This window comes from Oncorhynchus kisutch, linkage group LG22 (assembly GCF_002021735.2).
Source record: "Oncorhynchus kisutch isolate 150728-3 linkage group LG22, Okis_V2, whole genome shotgun sequence".
NCBI lineage: Eukaryota > Metazoa > Chordata > Actinopteri > Salmoniformes > Salmonidae > Oncorhynchus > Oncorhynchus kisutch.
The window spans coordinates 37,376,581-37,404,035 of record NC_034195.2 but is presented as its reverse complement, the minus strand read 5'-3'; the positions used below and the strand labels follow the sequence as shown (position 1 = coordinate 37,404,035).

Genomic DNA, 27,455 nt, shown 5'->3' with positions numbered 1-27,455 from the left:
AACAGAGGAAAGAGCCTCAGACCCACAAAGTCCCTTCCACCAGGTGGCTGATGAGATATGTTGGCACGACTGCCATATTGCATCTCCATCCCAAAGCCCTTGCTTAGAAGTGTACTTTGCCAGACTGCCAAGAACCTTGCCCTCATCCAGGCCAAGGTGGCGAGACACGGTCGTGATGACACTATAGGCCTTGTTGATCTCTGCACCAGATAGGATGCTCTTGCCAGCATACTTGGGGTCCAACATGTACGCTGCGGCGTGTATGGGCGTGTATGGGCTTCAGGCAGAAGTCAACGCTTTTTGATGTATTTCAGAACTGTAGTTTCCTCTGCTTGGAACAACGTTGAAGTGGGCAAGGCAGGCAAGCAAAGTCTGAACATCAGACAGGATGGCCAATCTGTGCAATGGCTACTGCTATAGGTTTCAGGCTGCTTACCACTCCCAAAATACATCATCCAGGAGGATCCTATTGATGGGGCTGTCCATATTAGCAGACTGTGATGTGGCCATTTCTTGGAGCGACTCCTTCCCCTCCAGGAGACTGTCAAACATGATGACAACACCACCCCAACAAGTGTTGCTGGGCAGCTTCAATGTGGTGCTCTTATTCTTCTCACTTTGCTTGGTGAGGTATATTGCTGCTATAACTTGATGACCTTTCACATACCTAACCATTTCTTTGGCTCTCTTGTAGAGTGTATCCATTGTTTTCAGTGGCATGATGTCTTTGAGGGGCAGATTCAATGCATGAGCAGCACAGCCAATGGGTGTGATGTGAGGGTTGGACTCCACTTTAGACTAAGCAACCATCATGTTCGCAGCATTGTCTGTAACCAGTGCAAATACCTTCTGTGGTCCAAGGTCATTGATGACTGTCTTCAGCTCATCTGCAATGTAGAGACCGGTGTGTCTGTTGTCCCTTGTGTCTGTGCTCTTGTAGAATACTGGTTAAGGGGTGGAGATGATGTAGTTAATTATTCCTTGCCCACAAACATTCGACCACCCATCAGAGATGTTTGCACTACAGTCTGCTTCCTCTATGATTTGCTTGACCTTCACTTGAACTCTGTTGAACTCTACATCCAGCAAATGAGTAGATAAAGCATGTCTGGTTGGAGGGGTGTATGCTGGGCGAAGAACATTCAGAAATCTCTTCCAGTACATATTGCTGTGATCATCAGAGGTGAACCAGTTGCATACAAAGCTCGAGCAAGACATTCAGCAGCATTTCTCTGACTACGTTCCTCCATTGAGTAAAAAAAATACTTCTGGTTCCAGGAAGACCATGAGCTGATGCTGTCGATAAGGTGTCTAATTCATCCTTTTCACCTCGAATAGAAGTAGAAGGACTTTTGTCAGAGGTTGCTTGTTGTGAGTGCTGAGGGACCTTTATGCACTTGGCCAGATAATTCTGCATCTTTGTTGCCTTCTTCACATATGATTTGGCACAGTATTTGCAAATGTACACAGCTTTTCCTTCTACATTAGCTGCAGTGAAATGTCTCCACACATCAGATAGTGCCCATGACATTTTCCTGTAAAGATTAGAAAAAATGAGTAAAAAAAACACAAATACAATTCCATGTACAGATAAATAGTTAAGCAGTTAGATTAAACAACTCCTTGTAAGATAAATGTTTTAAAATGAAACATGTATGGAAACAGGTGAATTAACACTCAGTTAGCAGGCTCAAGCAAGCTAAAACCCACATGGTAGCAAAAACTAACTAGCAGAAACTGTTAACAAGTTAGAACTTATTTAAACACTCTGCTGTAGGCTACTTTTTACTAAAGCATGTATGTCATATAAAATGTATTCAACCCACCCAGTATTGTAATCAAAACTTACCAGAAAGCATGTAGTCCTTGGCTCAGACAGTGTAGTTGTGTGCCTTATGTGTATCCCACAAAAAAGGTTCAGTGTTATAAGATAACTTTTTGATGAATTTAAGTAAAATTCCCCCAAATTCCAGGGCTTAACTTCCCATGGAAAATTTCAGGCTGTAGCCTGAAAAAAATGTAGAAAAAGTCAAGGGTCTGAATTCTTTCCGAAGACACAGTATCATTGAGGTGTTGATCCTTCCCCACCTGCTGCGTTGAGTTGGTCTATGTTCTTGAGCTGGAGGCGGTCCAGCGAGACGGGCTGATCCAGGACTGTGAAGGTACAGCCCTCCTTCAGCAACTGGTCCAACTCCTGGTTCTGAGGTGGACGGTGGGGACTCTGTTCAGGACCTGTGGACTTCTGGAGGGGGGAGGGAGAAAGAGAGAATTCGGAAGTAAGTAAAGAAATAAGGAGTATAAGTATATGCAACAAATCAGATATTGGTAGCACCTTTTTGTTCCTCTTGATCTTGGTGATGAGGAGGAACTCGTCAAACAGAAACAGGTACACATTCTGCAGCTTGCCATTCTCTAGAATCACATATAGAGATGACATAGAACTTAGTTTGTACATGTAGAACTACAGTACAAACTATTTTAATTAGTCTGGTCTAATTACTCTGTGTGTCACTGACCTGTAAGCACTAGTTTGCCCTTGTGCAGCAGGCTCCGATGAGAGATGAGGTTTTCGAGGGAGGCAGACTTTAGGAGATGCTTCAGATTCTGTTTGTAGCCAAAGGAAGGGCTGTGGTTATGTTGTGGGAAATTTGTTTGCGTTCTTATAAGTTCATACTGTATGTGGTGTCAGTGTATTCAACGGTGGGTCTAATCCTGAATGCTGATTGGTTAAAAGCCTGTATCCAGCCTGTATCTATTCCATAAGTTACGGCTAAATCTATGACTTTAAAATGCCTATTTACTCTGTTCCATCTGAATGAGCAATCCACTGTCTCATCAGCCCAGCCAGGCAACTTATATACTTGACCTCCACTATAAAAAAGCATCAAGACATTATCTCTCATTTCTTTGAGACTAACATGTAGTTTTCAACAGCAGAGATTTGTGTAAACCTTGCCGTCTGTGTCTCCGACATTTGCAACATTGTTTCAAGATTCAAATTTGATCTCCAGCTTTCCCATAGTAATGAACGTGTTGGGATGAGACAGATTTCAGTTTTGTGTTAGCTATGTTGTTGGCTAGCTCCTCTGAACAACAGTGTATTGATGAGAGAGCACATGCCAGGCAAAATTGTGTCTCATTAGCTTATTGTTATGGATGTATCTAAATAAATCTCAATAGAAAACAGCTTAAACAAATGCAAATACAGCTACTTTGCTGTTATTCTGGCTTTTTGACATGACTGTAAGTTAGCCGTAGTTGGCTAGCTAGAAAGCAAGGGATAAGAACGTTGCCAGCCAGTATGGCAATGGAACATTTAGAACAAACGACGTCCATAGATTCAGAACAAAAAGACTGAACGACTGGGTCGCGTCTCTGGCAACCAAACCAATAGAACGAACAAGCAGATGGCTTGGGTAGCAACCCTAGATTTGTTTTGGGACTATATCTTGTGGAAGGATGAAATAGTATGAACAAATTCATCACAATAACGTTTTTAATGAAAATATGTCATTCATTCAATCATTATTTGAATATGTTGGTAACCTGTTGTATAAAAGTGATATTGCCCGAGAAGCCAGTGTTTGGAGGATATATTGGTATGATTTGCCGGCCCTAGACTTGGTCTTGGGCCTAACAACACCCATTTCAATACATCCTCCAAACACTGGCTTCTCAGGCATTTTCACTTAAATATCACACTGTAATATCTTATCTGTGTGTCTGTCTAGCTTTGCGGATCCTGATGTTAGGTATCATTTGATCCTTGTCTGAAAACCCCCACTAAGAAGCTTTAGACAGCTTTCTCTTTCCTTTACATCAGTGCTATGATCTCAGATCTAAGATGCAGCTAAGTTATTGTCGTATCTGACGTGTGTAAGAAACGTTAACCATATGGTCTATTCTATTCAGATCTCAAGAAGATCCACTTGTCATGGCAAGAGGCAAACAAAGCAGCCTAAGACTGACAATAGTGAAACTTTAGTACAAGCCCTATGTTCCTCCAGGAACCAAGATGATTAAGTCAATTGAGTAAGTTCTATTCTATTCTGCATTTGTGAAAACCAAGTTTGGTATTCAAAGCTCAACTCTCCCAGTATAGTGAAAGCAGCCTTACCTCAGGGACGAAGGCCTGCTTGTCTCTCTCCCACACTGGCAGCCACACCAAGGAATCTCTTAGCTGTTTCACCTTCTGGTAGTTGTCCAGCCATTTCACCTTCCCCTCCAGATCACCTGCTCACACACACACACACAGAGGGGGAGGAGTGTGTGTGAATGACAAGGTCATCACCCTGGTCAAAAAGCATAGGAGAAGTTTTGGCGGTGTTGGAGTGGTGTGAACTGACATATTGGTATGCGGCTGCTCGTGTTATTATCCCTACTGCGTAAGAAATTCAAAATAGAGGTAGAAAGTGTAGGCTCTATCGATCATAGGAATAATGACTCTCAAATGTTAATTTGGATGGGGGATTTATAGCTCATATCAATCTAATTCAAGTTTTTTAACTTTTAATGCGGCTGCATAGGATTGGTCGGATTATAGTCAGGTGTGGTTTCGTTGCATCCAATGGCAGTGTCTGTGATAAGGTAACGCAGAGACCTTAGTGGATTTTATAGCTCTAATGCCGCGTGCACACAGGCTTCATCATTACATTGAAGTATGGTACATTTTACGTAATCATCGTAATCCATGCTTCCCATCGCAATGAAAATAATTACACACCTGCTTTTCTGATAATGCATGGCAAAGCCATGTACAAGTTTGAAAGATCACAGCGGTACGGATTGGCCCCCATTGAAAATAATGGACTTCCACCGGAATGCATATAGTTTACCTCAGTTGATGTGCACGAAATTTAAAGCAGTTCCACCTCCGACATCGCCAAAACAAAACTATGGGGATGTCAATCTGATTGAATCTAGCCCTCAAATGTTTGGTTGTGAGCAGTTCACAAACTAGTTAGGAACATCAATTCTGGCTGGCTTATATCTGGCTTTAGAACACACAGAAATCGATGACAAGGATGTCACTTCCTTGTCATCAGGTTCAATTAATATTATTTTTGTAACTTCGTATTAGTTTAATAAATTAGTTCTACTTTAACATTTTCAGCTGCATTTTTAATTGAACAATCAATTTGTCTGGTATTGGCAATGAAACAAAACAATTTGTCTGGTATTGGCAATGAAACAAAACAATTTGTCTGGTATTGGCAATGAAACAAATCAATTTGTCTGGTATTGGCAATGAAACAAAACAATTTGTCTGGTATTGGCAATGAAACAAATCAATTTGTCTGGTATTGGCAATGAAACAAATCAATTTGTCTGGTATTGGCAATGAAACAAATCAATTTGTCTGGTATTGGCAATGAAACAAATCAATTTGTCTGGTATTGGCAATGAAACAAATCAATTTGTCTGGTATTGGCAATGAAACAAATCAATTTGAAATAGTATCTCTGATGTTGCATCTCAAAGTTCTTGATACAGATATCATTAAACGATGACAACAGTTCACTGTGTGTCGCAACATGGGTGTGATCTGTAACGCTCCATTGTTGTGCACACCTTTTCCTCTAAACACCCCCCACACCCTTAGAACCAACTTCTCTGGTTTTAAACAGTCTATGTAGCATTGATATGAGTCAGAAACATTCATTATAGTGTCAGAATTGGCTACAAAGTGTAAATAGGATAATTGGTAATGAAGTCAGTCTCGTCCAAAACGGAGTTTTGTGAGTTCGTCACGACTTACTGGACAGTTGTCTATGGATACACAGTGCCCACTAACACGGGAGAATCAGCTGTGCTGATTGTGCTCTATCAGCTGTGCGAGCTCTATCAAATCATAGCAGCCAGAACCTCCAGACAGTGAGACAGATCTGCCCATTACTCAGCACCTCAGACTTGTTTACATAAGATAACATGTTGCCAATTTTATGTTGGAATTACCCTTGGACCTAAGCCCTTAATGGAGTGGCCACACACTGATGTGTTTGATAGTGACAAACACGCGTCTGCCACTTTTTTGGGCAAAATGAGAATTGAGACAATCAGAGCGCACTGGTATCCCAACTGCAACTTATCAATATTCCAAAACCCATTTGCGAGCATCTTGTGTCCCCCCGCAACCTGTTTTGTAACATGATTCCCTATAAAACACTGATAGAAAGGTGCACACTCTGGTAATAAATAGTGAGAACGTTGTTTTTTGGGGGGGGCACAGAAGCACACACGTTGTCACTCGCCAGTGCAGTGACTTGATAAGCTAATTTGGTCCTGGCTGCTCAATGTGCCTGCAAGCTACTTCGTGCTAGCTTTATTGACAAACACAGAGTTGGAACCTATCTAGCTAGCTAGTGATTTTGGCCACTGGTAAACAGCATTTAGCTTTTGCTTTATTTACGATAGTTTGACAGCTTGGAAGAGCTACGGTGACTCAGGAGAGACAAACAACAGTACCTGCCAGGGCACGATATGCAAAAATAACACCCACATCAAACCACACCCCGAAGACAACTCTCATTTGGCTTCAGTAATGGCAGCTTGCGTTTCTTCATGAGAAATCTTCAAAACAAGTCCAAATCAGGAAGTGCAGTCGTCCTTTAAGCCAGGAGATATGTGTAAGTGACTGTCAAAAGCACAGCACTGTCAGGAAAACCCCAAGAGTTCCGAAGACCTGATAACCTGAATGGCAGGTATGCTGTTTCCTACATAGAAAAATAGAACTCTTTGAGAGACACAGAAGAGAACCAACCTGTATAAAAGCACAGCCCCCTTCATTATCGAGGCATGGTGTTGATAACATCAAAGAGCCTCGCTAGATGCATCTGTTCAAGGCCAGGCAAATAGGAGATAGGATACAGCAGCCTGTGTAGTGATATGAGGTTCTACAATACAGTGTTCCAGTGAAGTGGGTGAAGGAAGGGGGATGCTCACATATGGAGGTGTCCACCTGCTCCACCACGCTCTGCAGGGCGTTCTCCTCCTCCTCCGTCCGGCTCCTCTTCCCAACGTTCTTCAGCAGCAGGGGGTAGCGGGTCAGACGCTGCAACGGCGCCACCAACAGGTCACGCAACTGCAGCCTCCGGCACTCCTGGTTCCTCTCACACCACTAGAGGAGAGAAAGAGAGAGAGAGCGTGATAGAGTGATAGAGTGAGAGAGCGATAAACCACCTCCAATCTTTTTGGCCCTATAACAAAGAACAAATAGGAAAAACATATACATGATGAAATAAAAATCTTATAATCAACTATTAAAGACTACAGTCCCAGAACCCACTGGATTCTCCAATTACATTGAACGAACTACAGGACAAAATACAAATCCTCCAACCCAAAAAGGCCTGTGGTGTTGATGGTATCCTAAATGAAATTATAAAATATACAGACCAGAAATTCCAATTGGCTATACTTAAACTCTAACATCATTCTTGACTCTGGCATCTTCCACAATATTTGGAACCAAGGACTGATCACCCCAATCCACAAAAGTGGAAACAAATTTGACTCCAATAACTACCAACAGCAGCCATGGGAAAATCCTCTGCTTTATCATTAACAGCAGACTCGTACATTTCCTCAGTGAAAACAATGTACTGAGCAAATGTCAAATTGGCTTTTTACCAAATTACCGTATGACAGACCACGTATTCACCCCGCACACCCTAAATGACAAACTAACAAACCAAAACAAAGGCAGTCTTCTCATACTTTGATGATTTCAAAAACGCTTTTGACTCAATTTGACATGAGGGTCTGCTATAAAACATTTATGGAAAGTAGTATTGAGGGAAAAACATATGGCATTATAAAATCCATGTACACAAACAACAAGTGTGTGGTTATAATTGGCAACAAAAAAAAACATTTATTTCCACAGGGCCATGGGGTGAGACAGGGATGCAGCTTACTACACTCTTCAACCTATATATCAACAAATTGGTGAGGGCCCTAGAACAGTCTGCAGCAGTTGGCTTCACTCTACTAGAATCTGAAATCTGATGATCTGGTGCTTTTGTCCCCAACCAAGGAGGGCCTACAGTAGCACCTAGAAGTTCTGCACAGATTCTGTCAGACCTGGGCCCAGACAGTAAATCTCAGTCAAAAGTAAAAAATAATAGTGTTCCAAAAAAGGTCCTGTTGCCAGGACCACAAATTCAAATTCCATCTAGACACCGTTACCCTAGAGCACTGTTTCCCAAACTCAGTCCTTGGGACCCCAAGATTTGCAAATGTATTTTTTTGCCCTAACACTACACAGTTGATTCAAATGATCAAAGCTGGAATATTAATTTATTATTTGAATCAGCTGTGTAGTGCTAGGGCAAAAACCAAGAGGTGCACTCCTTGGGGTCCCGAGGACCGAGTTTGGGAAACCCTGCCCTAGAGCACACAAAAAACTATACATACCTCGGCCTAAATATCAGCGCCAAAGCTAACTTCCACAAAGCTATGAACAATCTGCGAGACAAGGGAAGAAGGGCCTTCTATGCCATCAAAAGGAACATAAAATTTGACATACCAATTACGATCTGGCAAAAAAATACTTAAATCAGTTATAGAACCCATTGCCCTTCATGGTTGTGAAGTCTGGGGTCTGCTCACCAACCAAGAATTAACAAAAATCAGACAAACACTGCATGCAGAATTCTGCAAAAATATCCTCTGTGTACAACGTAAAACACCAAGTAATGCATGCAGAGCAGAATTAGGCCGATACCCATTAATGATCAAAATCCAGAAAAGAGACGTTAAATTCTACAAACACCTAAAAGGAAGCGATTCCCAAATCTTCGATAACAAAGCCATCACCTACAGAGAAATTAACCCGGAGAAGAGCCCCCTAAGAAAGCTGGTTCTGGGGCTCTGTTCACAAACACAAACAGAGCCCCAGGACAGCAACACAATTAGACCCAACCAAATCATGAGAAAACTAAAACTACTTGACACATTGTAAAGAATTTACAAAAAAACAGAGCAAACTAGAAAGCTATTTGGCCCTACACAGAGTACACAGTGGCAGAATACCTGACCACTGTGACTGACCCAAACTTAAGGAAAGCTTTGACTCTGTATCGACTCTATTGAGAAAAGCCGCCATATGCAGTCCTGGCTCTCAAGAGAAGACAGGCTATGTGCACACTGCCCATAAAATGAGGTGGAAACTGAGCTGCACTTCCTAACCTCCTGCCAAATGTCTGACCATAGAGACACATATTTCACTCAGATTACACAGACCCACAAAGAATTTGAAAACAAATCCAACTTTGATAAAGTCCCATATCTATTGGGTGAAATACCAGTGTGCCATCACAGCAGCAAGATTTGTGACCTGTTGCCACAAGAAAAGGGCAACCAGTGAAGAGCAAACACCAATGTAAATACAACCCATATTTATGTTGATGTATTTTCCCTTTTGTACTTTAACTATTTGCACATCGTTACAACACTGTATATAGACATAATATGACATTTAAAATGTCTTTATTATTTTGGAATAGTGTAATGTTTACTGTTCAGAGAGAGAGAGAGAGTACTGTACTGTAAGTAGGTAGATAAGTGTGTGTGACAATATTGAGAAAAAAATATTGATATTGAGAGAAAAAGCAATTGAGCAAGAGTTTGGGAGGAAATAAGACAGAGTTAGGGTGTAAGAGTGAAATAGAGAGCATATTATATAGATAGAACAGCGGGTGGGGAGGAGGGAAAGTGAAGTTGTCGAGGAAGAAAAATGATCTCAGTGGAGAGTAAAAAAAACAACAGAAGGGTTGTAAAAAATAAAGATAAATAGTCACAATAGCAGAAGTCAAATTGTTACGTTCCAAATTGTCAGCAAGCCCCAGCACAGGGCGACCTTGCCTCAACCAACCCTGATTTACATTTCAAAATAAGCAGCGCTCGGCGGCTCCGGCCAGCAGTACAGTAGAGTGTACCTTAACATAGGAGCCAAAGTCCTCTCTGTTCTTCAGGCTGTCCAGATAAAATAGTGCAGCGGAATAGTTGAGGCAGTACTTCTGCAGACAGTGGCATATGCTCTCCCGGAATGCCTGCCGACAGATAGAGAGACGTAGTGTTTATCTAGCTAGCATAGAGAGAGACACAGAAAGCTGGGCCACAGGAAAAACAACTGAGATATGCATTCATATTGTACATTTCATGGAGGGAGATAAAGAGATGTACATCTAGTATATCATGTTTGTGTGGGTCACATTTTCAAACAATGATGTGGCTTATATTGAGGCTTCTGATCACTTCTGTTCTAAATATTTAGTTATTTATTATAATATTTAATCAAAAGTAAGGATGCTGTTGAGTGTGTGTGAGAGAGAGAGAGAGAGAGAGAGACAGTAAGTGTGCGTGCATGTATCAGCTGTACCTACCTTAGTGAGAAGCTTCAGCAGGTTGGGACCACCTCCTGCCACAGGGATCTCCCAGGACTCCTTGATGACACGCAGCAGACTGGTGAGGAAGCCAAAGCTCACCTGGGGAACAACACATCATATTACAGAGTCCACATGATGACTATTGCAGTGTAGTCATATACAGTTATTATTTTGGCTCTTTTCTCTGGAAGTTTGGATTTAAAATCAAACAAGGTATTTTCATCCATATCGGGTGAATCGTTTAGAAATTACAGCACTTGTTGTACATAGTGCCCCAATTTTAAGGGAACAAGTATTGAGACTAATTAACTTATGTGTATTAAAGTAGTAAAAAGTTAAGTACACTGCACAAAAAAATAAAGGGAACACTTAAGCAACACAATGTAACTCCAAGTCAATCACACTTCTGTGAAATCAAACTGTCCACTTAGGAAGCAACACTGATTGACAATACATTTCACATGCTGTTGTGCAAATGGAATAGACAACAGGTGGAAATTATAGGCAATTAGCAAGACACCCCCAATAAAGGAGTGGTTCTGCAGGTGATAACCACAGACTACTTCTCAGTTCCTATGCTTCCTGGCTGATGTTTTGGTCCCTTTTGAATGCTGGCGGTGCTTTCACTCTAGTGGTAGCATGAGATGGAGTCTACAACCCACATAAGTGGCTCAGGTAGTGCAGCTCATCCAGGATGGCACATCAATGCGAGCTGCGGCAAGACCAACACCGTGCAGGACGTTTGGCATTTGCCAGAGAACATCAAGATTTGCAAATTCGCCACTGTCGCCCTGTGCTCTTCACAGATGAAAGCAGGTTCACACTGAGCACGTGACAGAGTCTGGAGACGCCGTGGAGAATGTTCTGCTGCCTGCAACATCCTTCAGCATGACCGGTTTGGCGGTGGGTCAGTCATGGTGTGGGGTGGCATTTCTTTGGGGGTCCGCACAGCCCTCCATGTGCTCACCAGAGGTAGTCTGACTGCCATTAGGTACCGAGATGAGATCCTCAGACCCCTTGTGAGACCATATGCTGGTGCGGTTGGCCCTGGGTTCCTCCTAATGCAAGACTATGCTAGACCTCATGTGGCTGTAGTGTGTCAGCAGTTCCTGCAAGAGGAAGGCATTGATGCTATGGACTGGCCCGCCCGTTCCCCAGACCTGAATCCAATTGAGCACATCTGGGACATCATGTCTCGCTCCATCCACTAATGCCACGTTGCACCACAGACTGTCTAGGACTTGGTGGATGCTTTAGTCCAGGTCTGGGAGGAGATCCCTCAGGAGACCATCCGCCACCTCATCAGGAGCATGCCCAGGCGTTGTAGGGAGGTCATACAGGCACGTGGAGGCCACACACACTACTGAGCCTTATTTTGACTTGTTTTGAGGACATTACATCAAAGTTGGATCAGCCTGTAGTGTGGTTTTCCACTTTAATTTTGAGTGTGACTCCAAATCCAGACCTCCATGGGTTGATAAATTTGATTTCCATTGATAATTTTTGTGTGATTTTGTTGTCAGCACATTCAACTATGTAAAGAAAAAAGTATTTCATAAGAATATTTCATTCATTCAGATCTAGGATGTGTTATTTTAGTGTTCCCTTTATTTTTTTGAGCAGTGTATTTTGGTCCCATATTCATAGCACGCAAAGACTACATCAAATTTGTTGGATGCATTTGCTGTTTGTTTTCATTGTATTTCAGATTATTTTGTGCCCAATAGAAATGAATGGTAAATAATGTATTGTGTAACTTTTGAGTCACTTTCATTGTCAATAAGAATAGAATATGTTTCTGACACTTCTACATTAATGTGGATACTACTATGATTACGGATAATCCTGAATGAATCGTGAATAATAATGTGTGAGAAAGTTGTTCCCGAAATTGGGGGACTATATACAAAAGGTTCTGTGAAAGCTGACAGTCTGCACTTTAACCTCAGTCATTGATTGATTTAACAAAAAAAAGGTTTTTAAATATAGAACCAAAAGAAGAAAAAATGCTTCACTGTCCCAATAATTACGGAGGGTATTGTAAATAGAGTATGATAGCAAGGACTGATAATCAAACCTCCAATGTCTTACTTCAGTCACCTGCAGCTCTCTATTTTCTTCAGTAAAATAACCAGATGATGTGATATTATGAAAACTCAAACCTTTTAACATATAGCCTAGAGTAAGATGATGTTGAAGATTTGATGTTTTGTGATTTATTTTGGAATTTCATTTTGATATGTGGATAGCTTGTGGTAAACCACCTCCCATCCAAGATCCAGTACCAAAACAATGCACATTCCCCTTTGACCCCTTCACTGTCATGGTCAGTTATCCCTCCGAGAGCTGGATACCTACTTTCCACACACTAGTGACTGCCTCACTGCCCCATGATAGCACGCCATGGCCCTATCATCTTATCGTTCTGCATGGAAGACTCCACCCACTGCACCCGTACAGGACCAGTTCTAATCTGATCTGGGTGGTGTTAGAGGGTGACCAGTGTGTTGGCATGGCGACAGCACTAAATAGAACACTAGCTATAATATAATAGGACACAATAAGGATATTTTGTGCTTTAATTATGTTGTAAACTCTTAACATGCCAAACAAATAAAGATATTTTAATCTAATCCAACCTATTGTAATATATGTATATATATTGTCATACCAGACACAGCTCATTGAGGTTGGCAAACAGCCTCCAGGAGTCCACGTCATGCAGGCAGTCCCTCATCTGCAGGTTGGTCAGCATGGCCAGAAACACCTGAGGAACACATTACAAACATAACCAAAAACACATTACAAACACAACCAAAAACACATTACAAACACAACCAAAAACACATTACAAACACAACCAAAAAGACATTACAAACACAAACACATTACAAACACAAACAAATACATTAGAAATACCATTACAAACACATTAGAAACACAAACAAATACATAAACAAATACACATTACAAACAAACAAAACACACACAAATATATTATATATATTTTTTTTAAACAACAACATTAGAAACACAAACTCGAGGGGTTAGATTTGTTTGTGCTGTATTCAATTGACTAGTAGAGAGGACAACGTAACATTTGATCACAATAAAGCTGAAGAAAGAGTTCCAACAAAGTATATTTTAAGAAGGGGCAGTTTGAAGTCAAAAGAACCGTCACAAGATGACCTTGGCCTTCACAAAGCCTCACAAAGCACAAGGTGTTGGGTGGCATTGTTGCGGAGCCATTCCTATTTAAATGTGTATATGTGCGTGTGTGTGTCAGGGTTTCCGTTAGGAAAATGTGGCGCTGGACATTTGACTGGCAGTATTTAAATTTCCCGGACATTTGAGAAATCTACCGTACTCATATGCATTGGAAACATAACCCGATTAGGGCGTCCACCCCCGGTGCTCAGAATGACAGTAATCACATTTAGATTATGGTCATTAATATTAACAGAACATGCAACATGAGGATGCAGCGGCGTGCGTCCTTCTAAATTAAATCACATTTTATTTGTCACATGCGCCGAATACAACAGGTGTAGACTTTACCGTGAAATGATTACTTACGAGCCCTTTCCCAACAATGCAGTTAAAAAGTAGAAAATGAACAACTAAATAAAAAGAAAGTAGTAACAAAAAAAACTGATGCGCACTTTGAAGATATTAAAATAAAAGTTAACATTTACTTTTCCCCACCCAACAAAACAAAATCACTAGCCAATGTCAATCTATTATCACCCATAGTGGAAATGTTGACCTATTCTATTTACCAGCTTGTCATTCTGTGTCAGACTGGGACAGTTGTGGGACTATAGATCCCAAATTCATACAATCTGTAGGCCTAGGATACATAAAAAACAAGAGCCCGATGCAACAGATCAGAATGTTTAGCTTAAAATGTTAATAAACAATTATTTCTTCACATTATAAACACAGCAATGCTCACAACGCAGTAGGCTACGTGCAAATGTTCGTTCCATAATGCAATTTGCGGGAAAACTGTCTGTTCTGACCTTAGTTCCTTTGTTATGTCTTTGTTTTAGTATGGTCAGAGCATGAGTTGGGGTGGGTAGTCTATGTTCTTTTTTCTATGTTGTGGTTATGTGTTTGGCCTGGTATGGTTCGCAATCAGAGGCAGGTGTCGTTCGTTGTCTCTGATTGAGAATCATACTTAGGTAGCATTTTCCAACCTGTGTTTTGTGGTTGATTATTTTTCCGTGTCAGTGTTTGTTCCATACGGGACTGTGTCGGTTTTCATTTATTTCTCTTGTTCCTTTTGTTTTCTTTGTCCAGTGATATTTCATTAAAATATATCATGGACACTTACCACGCTGCGTTTTGTTCCTCTTCTCCTTCACCAGACGAAAACCGTTACAAAAACACCATTGTCAGAAGCGCACCGCACATGCAGGCAGTTTCATGTGACAGAGATGAACATATCCTAGAAATGTCGAAATTGCAGAGATCTAAAGATGCAAGAACTAGCATTGGTTGCTAATATGACTAGGATTGTGCCTTTGGCTTTTGGAAAATGAAAGAAAATTGATTTGAAAACCAAATGAACATGAGATACTGGTTTCAATTGCATATGGAAGTCTTTATAAAAGAATTGCCTCCAAGTTTCTATGGTGGGATTTTGGCTAAGCTACTTTGAAGCAAGGTAAAACATGCCTCATTAATATAAAGTAAAACTTTCAGGTTTCAAACAATTGCAAAGTGTTGTGTGATCAACTGAAGCCTGCCTACCATTGTTGCCAAATGGGAGGCATGCTTCAATTACCAGCTTAGAAAAACAAATATTAGCTCTTTTTAATTATGGCTATCAAAACTTTTTTAAACATGTGACTGCATTTAGAATTGTTGGGCAATGATTGGGTTTATAAAAGCACATGTTTAACTCAGAAATGAACAAGCTGTTTGAGGAGCTGTAGCAGCAGCTCTCGCACTGTGACAGATTTTCCGCTCAAACAAGGCTCTGTATCTGTATGTGTGTGTGTGACAAATAAGACATGACGACTAATGAAAATACACACGCGGCAATTTATTTCCACTAAATTTAGAAAATGTACCTATAGACCGATAAGCATGACCAGTTTGCATCAATTAATAGGCTAAAAAGCATTATTTTGCTATATATATATTTTTCTTCTCCCCGACAATTGGCCGGCCAATTTTATTTTTTGGCTATTATTTTTTTTATTGGACAAAAGCCGGCTATTACCGGCTAATGGAATCCCTGGTGTGTGATTTGATTTGATTATTAGGATCCCCATTAGCCGATGCCAATGGCGACAGCTAGTCTTACTGGGGTCCGACATATAAATGAAAAATACATTACAGACAAAATACTTAACAATTTACATACATTTAAAAACATGAACATGTAGTGTGTGTGTGCATCTATCAGTTACACATACATGTCAGTACATATACACAACAAGTGTGTGTGTGTGTGTGCATCTATCAGTTACACATACATGTCAGTACATATACACAACAAGTGTGTGTGTGTGTGTGTGTGTGAGGAGGCGTATATCAAGTAAGTCACCTCTTTGAGCACCATGAGCTGATCCAGGAAGTAAACACACTCGCTGGTGAAGAGTTCCCAGATGGCTTCATGTCTCTTGTAGTCCTGAGGGTCACTATCAGACTTCAACTGAGACGAATCACAGTCCCTTAGGAACTCCTCTAGAGAACAATCCTGGAGATGGAAGAATGACAGACAGAGGGATGGTTGGATAGATGTTATTTGAACAATACACAAGGGGGGTGATTAATTGTGGTTCTCTCACGGCTAGGCTAGTGAGGTCATAAGTACGAGGCGACTGCATTCTGTGGCGTGTCTTGTTACTATGCCCAATACTGTAACTTAAGTCTATTATCATCTGCTGTCTAGTTAGAGTTTATAAGTGTACGGTTGTTATGTGCGTAGGCCAACAATAAAGTCTTGTTCCCGTCCATTGTGTCATTTATATGTTTCAGGGGCTTCATTGTTCCTTAATTAATTCCTAGGAGCACTGACTCAATTATGACTGGATGCCAAGTTACAACGCAGATATTATAGTTTCCTATTATAGTTTCCTATTAGAGGAAATGGGCTTATTCAGCATGGATCATATGTTCATATAGCCTTTCTCACCTTGTACTTCTGGAAGTCTGTGTCCCTCCAGTCTTGAATCTGTTCCGTCGAGAGATATTTCTCAATATCAGAGGCAGAGCATGTTCTCTTCCCTTTAGTCTGAGAGGAACAAATACAGGCTCAACGTCAAATGTTCCTTGGACAATCAATCAGGTTTTCCTACTATAGGTATGAGTGTCTGTTTGTCTAAGTGAAAATGTGAATGTGTGTATGTATACTGTAAGAGTGAGTGTGTACATGTGTGTCATGCACTTATGGAAGTGAACAGTGGAACAGTGAACTACAGTAAACACCAAAAGTGTTTGTGCAAATATTTGCTCATCTATCTATCCGTCTGGCCAAACACATTTAACTAAATAATTGAGTTGGATTGAATCGGTTTGGCTCAGTGTTGTTGACTCATTATGAAATCTCAGGAGGCCATGAGAACAGAGGGGAGGAAAGCGTATTAATTAATGCTGTGATTAAAAGTGGGTCAGAGAACAATGTTCTTAATTCCATTGCAGATCGCCTGAGCACACTGGCAGCTTCACCGCCCGAGCAAACAAACCACAAACAACTAGACTGACCGGTGGCAGGCTAGCTAGGGTGAGCAGCAGGGGAAAAACAACAAACAGACAGTACACATACCGTGCTACGTCTGGAGAAAGGCCACCTGGGTTTCTTGGTGTCTGTGGAAATGGAGAAATGTGGTATTGTGATTATCTACAAAGGCATGGCTCTATAGGTCTGCTGTTAAAAAAATTGTTCACACTCCAAAGGATATACAGTGGGGAGAACAAGTATTTGATACACTGACGATTTTGCAGGTTTTCCTACTTACAATGCATCTAGAGGTCTGTAATTTTTATCATATGTACACTTCAACACTTCAACAAAAATCCAGAAAATCACATTGTATGATTTTTAAGTAATTAATTTGCATTTTACAGCAAGGTAACTGTAAAATAATAGCTATAAAAAACAACACTGATCACTGTAGGCCTACAATCTGGTCTTAAAAGCAATCAACAAGCTGTTAACAAAAATGTAGCAATAAAGTGCAAAAAAGCAGCTTCAGTGTTAACCTGAAAAGTTGGAGAGATTCAGTAGGTCTGCCACCCCATTGGACACAAACAGGTCCCCCGGCGAAACATCCAATCCAGGCAGACTGACCACCACAGAACTCCGCCTCCTCTCCTGCAGTCTTGGGAACAGGGTACGAAGAGAGAGACAGTTTCTTGAACATTCTGACCAATAACAGCCCATTTCTAGACCATTCTGATCAATAAGAGCTGGTCTCTATACAAAACAGACCAATAAGGCCCCATAGTATTTATTTAAAAAATGTAGGGGGTAGATCAGCTTTAATATTAAAGATAGATTGTGGCTTCTATCAATGTAATTGTCTATTATTTGAAATATTACAAAAATAAAAGAATAATTATCTTATTTATTATTTTCCCCTAACCCTACCATCACCCCTCCCCTAATTGGAGTAAACTAATGTACAACAACACCTAGGCTTCTACATACTATATACATTTGATTTTACATGATCTATTTTGTTTGTCAAAGGCCTTTCTAACTAGTGTGACAAACTGTATTTTAAGTGTGAGGTATACTGTATGTCAAAGTGACCTATATTTAAGTGATAATGCCCGAGAAGCCGCGGTTGGAAGATATATTGGCACGGGTGTTGTTAGTCCGATACGAAGTCGAGGGTTGTCAATCCGTGCCAATATATCCTCCAAACACCAGCTTCTCGGGCATTATCACTTTTATACAACGGGTTACCAACATATTTAAATAATGATTTACATTTTCATTAATGTAAGAGGTGTGTGACTGGCTGCAGGGAAGTCAGGCGCAGGAGAGCAGAACTGGGTAACAACCGGAGCGGTTTAATGAGGCAAAACCAACGGCACCCAGAACAAGAAAATATGGGTTGAAACCCGTCGCAGACCAGTCTATAATGCACATACACTTTACAACAATCAATTCCACACACAGACATGGGGGGAACAGAGGGCTATATACACGTAATGTCATGAGGGAATGTAAACCAGGTGTGTGGGAAAATAAGACAAAACAATTGGAAAATGAAAGGTGGATCGGTGATGGCTAGAAGACTGGTGACATCGACCGCCGAACGAACAAGGAGAAGAACTTACTGCGATGGAAGTCATGACAATTAAAAAAGGTTTGATTCCAAGACGGCGGACTGAACACAGCAGTGCAGATTGACTTAAAATAAAAATGCAATATTCAATATCTGTAAATTACACCACAGTGAGGGAAGAAAGTATTTGATCCCCTGCTGATTTTGTACATTTGCCCACTGACAAAGAAATGATCAGTCTATAATTGTAATGGTAGTTTTATTTGAACAGTGAGAGACAGAACCACAACAAAAAAATCCAGAAAAACACATGTCAAAAATGTTATAAATGGATTTGCATTTTAATGAGGGAAATAAATATTTGACTCCTCTGCAAAGCATGACTTAGTACTTGGTGGCAAAACCCTTGTTGGCAATCACAGAGGTCAGACGTTTCTCAGTTGGCCACCAGGTTTGCACACATCTCAGGAGGGATTTTGTCCCACTCCTCTTTGCAGATCTTCTCCAAGTTATTAAGGTTTCGAGGCTGACGTTTGGCAACTCGAACCTTCAGCTCCCCCCTTTTCTATGGGATTAAGGTCTGGAGACTGGCTAGGCCACTCCAGGACCTTAATGTGCTTCTTCTTGAGCCACTCCTTTGTTGCCTTGGCTGTGTGTTTTGGGTCATTGTCATGCTGGAATACCCATCCACGACCCATTTTCAATGCCCTGGCTGAGGGAAGGAGGTTCTCACCCAAGATTTGACGGTACATGGCCCCGTCCATCGTCCCTTTTATGCGGTGAAGTTGTCCTGTCCCCTTAGCAGAACCCCCCCCCCCCCCCCCAAAAGCATAATGTTTCCATCTCCATGTTTGATGGTGGGGATGGGGTTCTTGGGGTCATAGGCAGCATTCCTCCTCCTCCTCCAAACATGGCGCGTTGAGTTGATGCCAAAAAGCTCAATTTTGGTCTCATCTGACCACAACACTTTCACACAGTTGTCCTCTGAATCATTCAGATGTTCATTGGCAAACTTCAGACGGGCATGTATGTATGTTTTCTTGAGCATGGGGACCTTGCGGGCGCTGCAGGATTTCAGTCCTTCACGGCATAGTGTGTTACCAACTGTGGTCCCAGCTGCATTTAGATCATTGACAAGATCCTCCCGTGTAGTTCTGGACTGATTCCTCACTGTTCTCATGATCATTGCAACTCCACGAGGTGAGATCTTGCATGGAGCCCCAGGCCGAGGGAGATTGACAGTTATTTTGTGTTTCTTCCATTTGCGAATAATCACACCAACTATTGTCACCTTCTCACCAAGCTGCTTGGCGATGGTCTTGTAGCCCATTCCAGCCTTGTGTAGGTCTACAATCTTGTCCCTGACATCCTTGGAGAGCTCTTTGGTCTTGGCCATGATGGATAGTTTGGAATCTGATTGATTGATTGCTTCTGTGGACAGCTGTCTTTTATACAGGTAACAAGCTGAGATTAGGAGCACTCCCTTTAAGAGTGTGCTCCTAATCTCAGCTCGTTACCTGCATAAAAGACACCTGGGAGCCAGAAATCTTTATGATTGAGTGGGGGTCAAATACTTATTTCCCTCATTAAAATGCAAATCAATTTATAACATTTTTGACATGCGTTTTTCTGTATTTTTTTGTTGTTATTCTGTCTCTCACTGTTCAAATAAACCTACCATTAAAATGATTGACTGATCATTTCTTTGTCAGTGGGCAAACATACAAAATCAGCAGGGGATCAAATACTTTTTCCCTTCACTGTATATATTAGCACTTCATATTCTCGTGGGTAATAACATTCAATCTGGATAGCAACACAAAACAAATCATAAGACCTGAGAAATGTATCGACAAATATTACAAAAACAAGCAACACTCAAACATAACGGATAGTAAACAAGGAGAATCAAACTCCCAAATTCTTTCAACCAATAGAATGATATATATATGGAGGATGCAACCCTCCCAGCTCTGCAGAGTTTACAGCGAAGAGACAGAATAATTTGTTTAGGTATTGTCCATATGTAGCTTGTTTTTGGTCACAGTCCCAGGAATGGCTGAAGAATTGCAACATTTAACTGTAGCTAACTCTGCAGATAGCCCTACTGGGTGATCTGAAAGATCATAGTCAATCGATCAATAATATAATAATACTTCAAATTTTTTGATAATAATACGTAGAATTTTTTATTGACAATCTGTAGAAATTATGAGAATCGAAAGGTCCGAACTTTTGTGAAACATCACAGCAAAGTCAAAAAATATATGGCAAATAGAAATCCAATATGGACGGTGTTAACAGATAAGATGGGAGGGGTTGAATGGAGCTGAAGCTTGGGAATAATAACAACTAATAACAACCAAACATACGGTGTCCATAAAAAGTATACAGGTTCAGAACGTTTGTGAAATAAATAGATGGGAGAGGTTGAGGTTAGAGGAAGGACAGGAGTAAAAACAAACAAAAAATAACTATTGTAAAATAGACGGTGCCCATAACATGTCCAGTGGGGAGAACAAGTACAGTGGGGAGAACCAAATATTAAGTTCTGCTTTTCTGATGTATCAAATACTTAAGTCATGCAAATTAATTACTTAAAAATCATACAATGTGATTGTCTGGATTTTTGTTTTAGATTCCGTCTCTCACAGTTGAAGTGTACCTATGATACAAATTACAGACTTCTACATGCTTTGTAAGTAGGAAAACCTGCAAAATCAGCAGTGTATCAAATACTTGTTCTCCCCACTGTATATACTGTAGTATGTATAAGCTGGAAGTAGAAGCTTAAGGTTGTTGTTCACTAGTTTACTCCAATTAAGGGGGAGATAGAAAATAATAAAGGAAAATATATTTTTAAAAGATGTGTATATATATGTACATTTGAAGTCGGACGTTTACATACACATAGGTTGGAGTCATTAAAACTTGTTTTTCAACCACTCCACAAATTTCTTGTTAACTACTGTATAGTTTTGGCAAGTCGGTTAGGACATCTACTTTGTGCATGACACAAGTCATTTTTCCAAAAATTGTTTACAGACAGATAATTTCACTTATAATTCACTGTATCACAATTCCAGTGGGTCAGAAGTTTACATACACTAAGTTGACTGTGCCTTTAAACAGCTTGGAAAATTCCAGAAAATGGTGTCATGGCTTTAGAAGCTTCTGATAGGCTAATTGACATCATTTGAGTCAATTGGAGGTGTACTGTGGATATATTTCAAGGCCTACCTTCAAACTCAGTGCCTCTTTTCTTGACATACATTTTTTTGTAGACCTCCACAAGTCTGGTTCATCCTTAGGAGCAATTTCCAAACACCTGAAGGTACCACGTTCATCTGTACAAACAATAGTACACAAGTATAAACACCATGGGACCACGCAGCCGTCATACCACTCAGGAAGGAGACGTGTTCTGTCTCCTAGAGATGAACGTACTTTGGTGCTAAAAGTGCAAATCCAGAACAACAGCAAAGGACCTTGGATGCTTGAGGAAACAGGTACAAAAGTATCTATATCCACTGTAAAACGAGTCCTATATATCGACATAAACTGAAAGGCTGTTCAGCAAGGAAGAAGCCACTGCTCCAGAACCGCCATAAAAAAACAGACTACGGTTTGCAACTGCACATGGGGAACAAGATCGTACTTTTTGGAGAAATGTCCTCTGGTCTGATGAAACAAAAATAGAACTGTTTGGCCGTAATGACCATCGTTATGTTTATAGGAAAAAGGGAGTGGCTTTGCAAGCCAAAGAACACCATCCCAACTCTGAAGCACGAGGGTGGCAGCATCATGTTGTGGGGGTGCTTTGCTGTAGGAGGGACTGGTGCACTTCACAAAATAGATGGCATCATAAGGTAGGAAAAATATGTGGATATATTGAAGCAACATCTCAAGACATCAGTCAGGAAGTTAAAGCTTGGTCACAAAGCCCTGACCTCAATCCAATAGGAAATTTGTGGGCAGAACTGAAAAGCGTGTGCGAGCAATGAAGCCTACAAACCTGACTCAGTTACACCAGCTCTGTCAGGAGGAATGGGCCAAAATTCGCCCAACTTATTGTGAGAAGCTTGTGGAAGGCTACCTGAAACTTTTGACCCAAGTTAAACAATTTAAAGGCAATGCTACTAAATACTAATTGAGTGTATGTAAACTTCTGACCCACTGGGAATGTGATGAAAAAAATGAAAGCTGAAATAAATCACTCTCTCTACTATTATTCTGACATTTCACATTCCGAAGATAAAGTGGTGATCCTAACTGACCTATGACAGGGAATTTTTAATCGGATTAATTGTCAGGAATTGTGAAGAACTGAGTTTAAATGTATTTGGCTAAGATGTATATAAACTTCAACTGTATGTATTTATGTGTGTAGGTATGTACATTACCAGTCAAACGTTTGGACACACCTACTCAAGGGTTTTTCTTTACTTTTTGCTATTGTCTACATTGTAGAATAATAGTGAAGACATCAAAACTATGAAATAACACATGGAATCACATAGTAACCAAAAAAGTATGAAACACATCAAAATATATTTATATTTGAGATTCTTTAAAGTAGCCAAAGAATGCTTTTCCAATAGTCTTGAAGGAGTTTCCACATATGCTGAGCACTTGTTAGCTGCTTTTCCTTCACTCTGCAGTCCAACTCATCCCAAACCATCTCAATTGGGTTGAGGTCAAAGGCCAGGTCATCTGATGTAGCACTCCATTACGCTCCTTCTTGGTCAAATAGCCCTTACACATCCAGGGGGTTTGTTGGGTCCTGTTGAAAAGCAAATCATAGTCCCACTAAGCGCAAACCAGATGGGATGGCGTATAGATGCAGAATGCTGTGGTAGCCACACTGACAGTGTCACCAGCAAAGCACCCCCACACCATCACACCTCCTCCTGCATGCTTCACATTGGGAACCACACATGCAGAGATCATCCATTCACAGACTCTATGTCTCACAAAGACACGGCAGTTGGAACCAAAAACCTTACATTTGGACTCATCAGGCCAAAGGACAGATTTCCACCGATCTAATGTCCATTGATTGTGTTTCTTGGCCCAAGCAAGTATCCTCTTATTATTGGTGTCCTTTAGTAGTGGTTTATTTGCAGCAATTCAACCATGAAGGCCTGATTCACGTAGTCTCCTCTGAACAGTTGATGTTAAGATGTGTCTGTTACTTGAACTATGTGAAAAATGTATTTGGTCTGCAATTTCTGAGGCTGGTAACTCTAATGAACTTATCATCTGCAGCAGAGGTAACTCTGGGTCTTCCTTTCCTGTGGCGGTCCTCATGAGAGCCAGTTTTATCATAGTGCTTAATGGTTTTTGCGACTGCACTTGAGGAAACTTTCAAAGTTCTTGAAATGTTCTTGATTGACTGACCTTCATGTCTTAAAGTAATGATGGACTGTTGTTTCTCTTTGCTTATTTGAGCTGTTCTTGCTATAATATGGACTTGATATTTTACCAAATAGGGCTATCTTCTGTATACCACCCCTACCTTGTCACAACACAACTGATTGGCTTAAATGCGTTAAGGAAATAAATTGCACAAATTAACTTTTAACAAGGAACACCTGTTAATTGAAATGCATCCCAGGTGACTATCTCATGAAGCTGGTTGAGAGAATGCCAAGAGTGTGCAAAGCTGTCATCAAGGTAAAGGTTGGTTACTTTGAAGAATCTCAAATATAAGATATTTTCATTTGTTTAACACTTATTTGGTTACTACATGATTCCATATGCGTTATTTCATAGTTTTGATGTCTTCACCATTATTCTACAATGTAGAAAATAGTAAAAATAAAGAAAAACCCTGGCATGAGTAGGTGTGTCCAAACTTTTGACTGGTACTGTATATACACTGCTCAAAAAAATAAAGGGAACACTTAAACAACACAATGTAACACCAAGTCAATCACACTTCTGTGAAATCAAACTGTCCACTTAGGAAGCAACACTGATTGACAATACATTTCAAATGCTGTTGTGCAAATAGATAGACAACAGTTGGAAATGATAGGCAATTAGCAAGACACCCCCAATAAAGGAGTGGTTCTGCAGGTGATAACCACAGACCACTTCTCAGTTCTTATGCTTCCTGGCTGATGTTTTGGTCACTTTTGAATGCTGGCGGTGCTTTCACTCTAGTGGTAGCATGAGATGGAGTCTACATCAGGTAGTGCAGCTCATCCAGGATGGCACATCAATGCGAGCTGTGGCAAGAAGGTTTGCTGTGTCTGTCAGCGTAGTGTCCAGAGCATGGAGGCGCTACCAGTAGACAGGCCAGTACATCAGGAGACGTGGAGGAGGCCGTAGGAGGGCAACAACCCAGCAGCAGGACCGCTACCTCCACCTTTGTGCAAGGAGGAGCAGGAGGAGCCCTGCCAGAGCCCTGCAAAATGACCTCCAGCAGGCCACAAATGTGCATGTGTCTGCTCAAACGGTCAGAAACAGACTCCATGAGGGTGGTATGAGGGCCCGACATCCACAGGTGGGGGTTGTGCTTTACAGCCCAACACCGTGCAGGACGTTTGGCATTTGCCAGAGAACATCAAGATTGGCAAATTCGCCACTGGCACCCTGTGCTCTTCACAGATGAAAGCAGGTTCACACTGAGCACATGTGACAGACGTGACAGTCTGGAGACGCCGTGGAGAATGTTCTGCTGCCTGCAACATCCTCCAGCATGACCGGTTTGGCGGTGGGTCAGTCATGGTGTGGGGTGGCATTTCTTGGCATTTCTTTGGGGGGCCGCACAGCCCTCCATGTGCTCGCCAGAGGTAGCCTGACTGCCATTAGGAACCGAGATGAGATCCTCAGACCCCTTGTGAGAACATATGCTGGTGCGGTTGGCCCTGGGTTCCTCGTAATGCAAGATAATGCTAGACCTCATGTGGCTGGAGTGTGTCAGCAGTTCCTGCAAGAGGAAGGCATTGATGCTATGGACTGGCCCGCCCGTTCCCCAGACCTGAATCAAATTGAGCACATCTGGGACATCATGTCTCGCTCCATCCACCAACGCCACGTTGCACCACAGACTGTCCACGAGTTGGCGGATGCTTTAGTCCAGGTCTGGGAGGAGATCCCTCAGGAGACCATCCGCCACCTCATCAGGAGCATGCCCAGGCGTTGTAGAGAGGTCATACAGGCACGTGGAGGCCACACACACTACTGAGCCTCAGTTTGACTTGTTTTAAGGACATTACATCAAAGTTGGATCAGCCTGTAGTGTGGTTTTCCACTTTAATTTTGAGTGTGACTCCAAATCCAGACCTCCATGGGTGTCACGCCTTGGTCATTGTGTTTTGTGTTTTCGTTATATATTTGGTCAGGCCAGGGTGTGACAGGGGTTTATGTTATTGTATTTCGTATTGGGGTTTGTAGTATTTGGGATCGCGGCTGATTAGGGGTGTTGTATAGGCTTGGCTGCCTGAGGCGGTTCTCAATCAGCAGTCAGGTGATTCTCGTTGCCTCTGATTGGGAACCGTATTTAGGTAGCCTGAGTTTCGCTTTGTCTTTCGTGGGTGATTGTTCCTGTCTCTGTGTAGTTTCACCAGAAAGGCTGTAATTAGGTTTCACGTTCCGTTTGTTGTTTTTGTATTTATTAGTTATTTCATGTATCGTCACTTTATTTTCATTAAAGATCATGAGTAACCACCACGCTGCATTTCGGTCCTCTCTTTCAACAAACGAAGAACGCCGTTACAGAATCACCCACCACATACGGACCGAGCGGCGTGGTAACAGGCAGGAAAAGCGAAAGGAGGACGTTATGGACAGCAATGGCATGGAGTATACGACGTGGGAAGAAATCGACAGGTGGGCGGCCGACCCAGAGAGAGTGCAGGAGCCCGCATGGGATTCGCTAGAGCAGTGCGAAGAAGGCTATAGGCGAATGGAGTTGGAGAAACAGACACGGCGGCGCAGAGCGAAACCCGAGAGTCACCCCAAAAAATTTATTGGGGGGGGGGCTCAGAGGGAGAGTGGCTGAGTCAGGAGATGGACCTGAGCCAACTCTCCTTGTTTATCGTGAGGAGCCAAGGAGGAGACCAGAACCAGAGCCGGTGTTAGAGGTGAGCGAAGCAGAGACTGTGAAGGAGTTAATGGGGAAAATGGAGTGGAGAGTAATGAGGGAGTTGCTAGCTTGGTGCTATAGATATCATATTCGTCTGACGGATCGTGTCGGGGATTTGATGGCACCTGAGTTAGCGCTCCATACTCGTCCTGAGGTGCGTGTTAGTCGGCTGGTGAAGTTGGTGCCAGCCTCACGCACCAGGCCTCCTGTGCACATCCCTAGCCTTGCACATCCTGTGCCACCTCCACACACCAGTCCTCCGGTAGCAGCTCCCCGCACCAGGCTTCCTGTGCGTGTCCTCGCTCCAGTATCACCAGTGACCGCACCACGCATCAGGCCTATAGTGCGCCTCGCCTCTCCTGCGCTGTCGGAGTCTCCCGCCTGTTCAGCACAGCCAGAGCCTTCCTTCCCTCCTGCGCTGTCGGAGTCTCCCGCCTGTTCAGCACAGCTAGAGCCTTCCTTCCCTCCTGCGCTGTCGGAGTCCCCCGCCTGTTTAGCGCAGCCAGAGCCTTTCTCCTCTCCTGCGCTGCCGGAGCCTCCTGCCTGCATGAAGCAGCCTAAGCTGCCAGTCTGCAGGGAGCTGTCAGTCTGCATGAAGCAGCCAGAGATGTCAGTCTGCAAAGAGCTGCCAGTCTGCAAGGAGCTGCCAGTCTGCAGGGTGCTGTCAGCCTGCATGGAGCAGTCAGAGCTGTCAGTCTGCATGAAGCAGCCAGAGCTGTCAGT

General features: G+C 42.0%; 1 protein-coding gene across 2 annotated transcripts in view; it reads right to left on the bottom strand.

The window, feature by feature from the left end:
* Positions 1–27,455, bottom strand: part of LOC109887677 (pleckstrin homology domain-containing family G member 7-like) — a 42,918-nt gene that overhangs the window by 2,840 nt on the left and 12,623 nt on the right. For both annotated transcript variants that reach the window (XM_031801163.1, XM_031801164.1), the window contains 12 exons: positions 17,604–17,722; positions 17,167–17,207; positions 16,537–16,635; positions 15,946–16,098; positions 13,060–13,155; positions 10,386–10,487; positions 9,939–10,052; positions 6,943–7,117; positions 4,118–4,233; positions 2,517–2,604; positions 2,333–2,412; positions 2,089–2,242 (listed from right to left, as the gene is read on the bottom strand). In XM_031801163.1, coding sequence (XP_031657023.1) covers positions 2,089–2,242; positions 2,333–2,412; positions 2,517–2,604; positions 4,118–4,233; positions 6,943–7,117; positions 9,939–10,052; positions 10,386–10,487; positions 13,060–13,155; positions 15,946–16,098; positions 16,537–16,635; positions 17,167–17,207; positions 17,604–17,722 — 1,337 coding nt within the window. The remainder of the gene's footprint in view (positions 1–2,088; positions 2,243–2,332; positions 2,413–2,516; positions 2,605–4,117; positions 4,234–6,942; positions 7,118–9,938; positions 10,053–10,385; positions 10,488–13,059; positions 13,156–15,945; positions 16,099–16,536; positions 16,636–17,166; positions 17,208–17,603; positions 17,723–27,455) is intronic.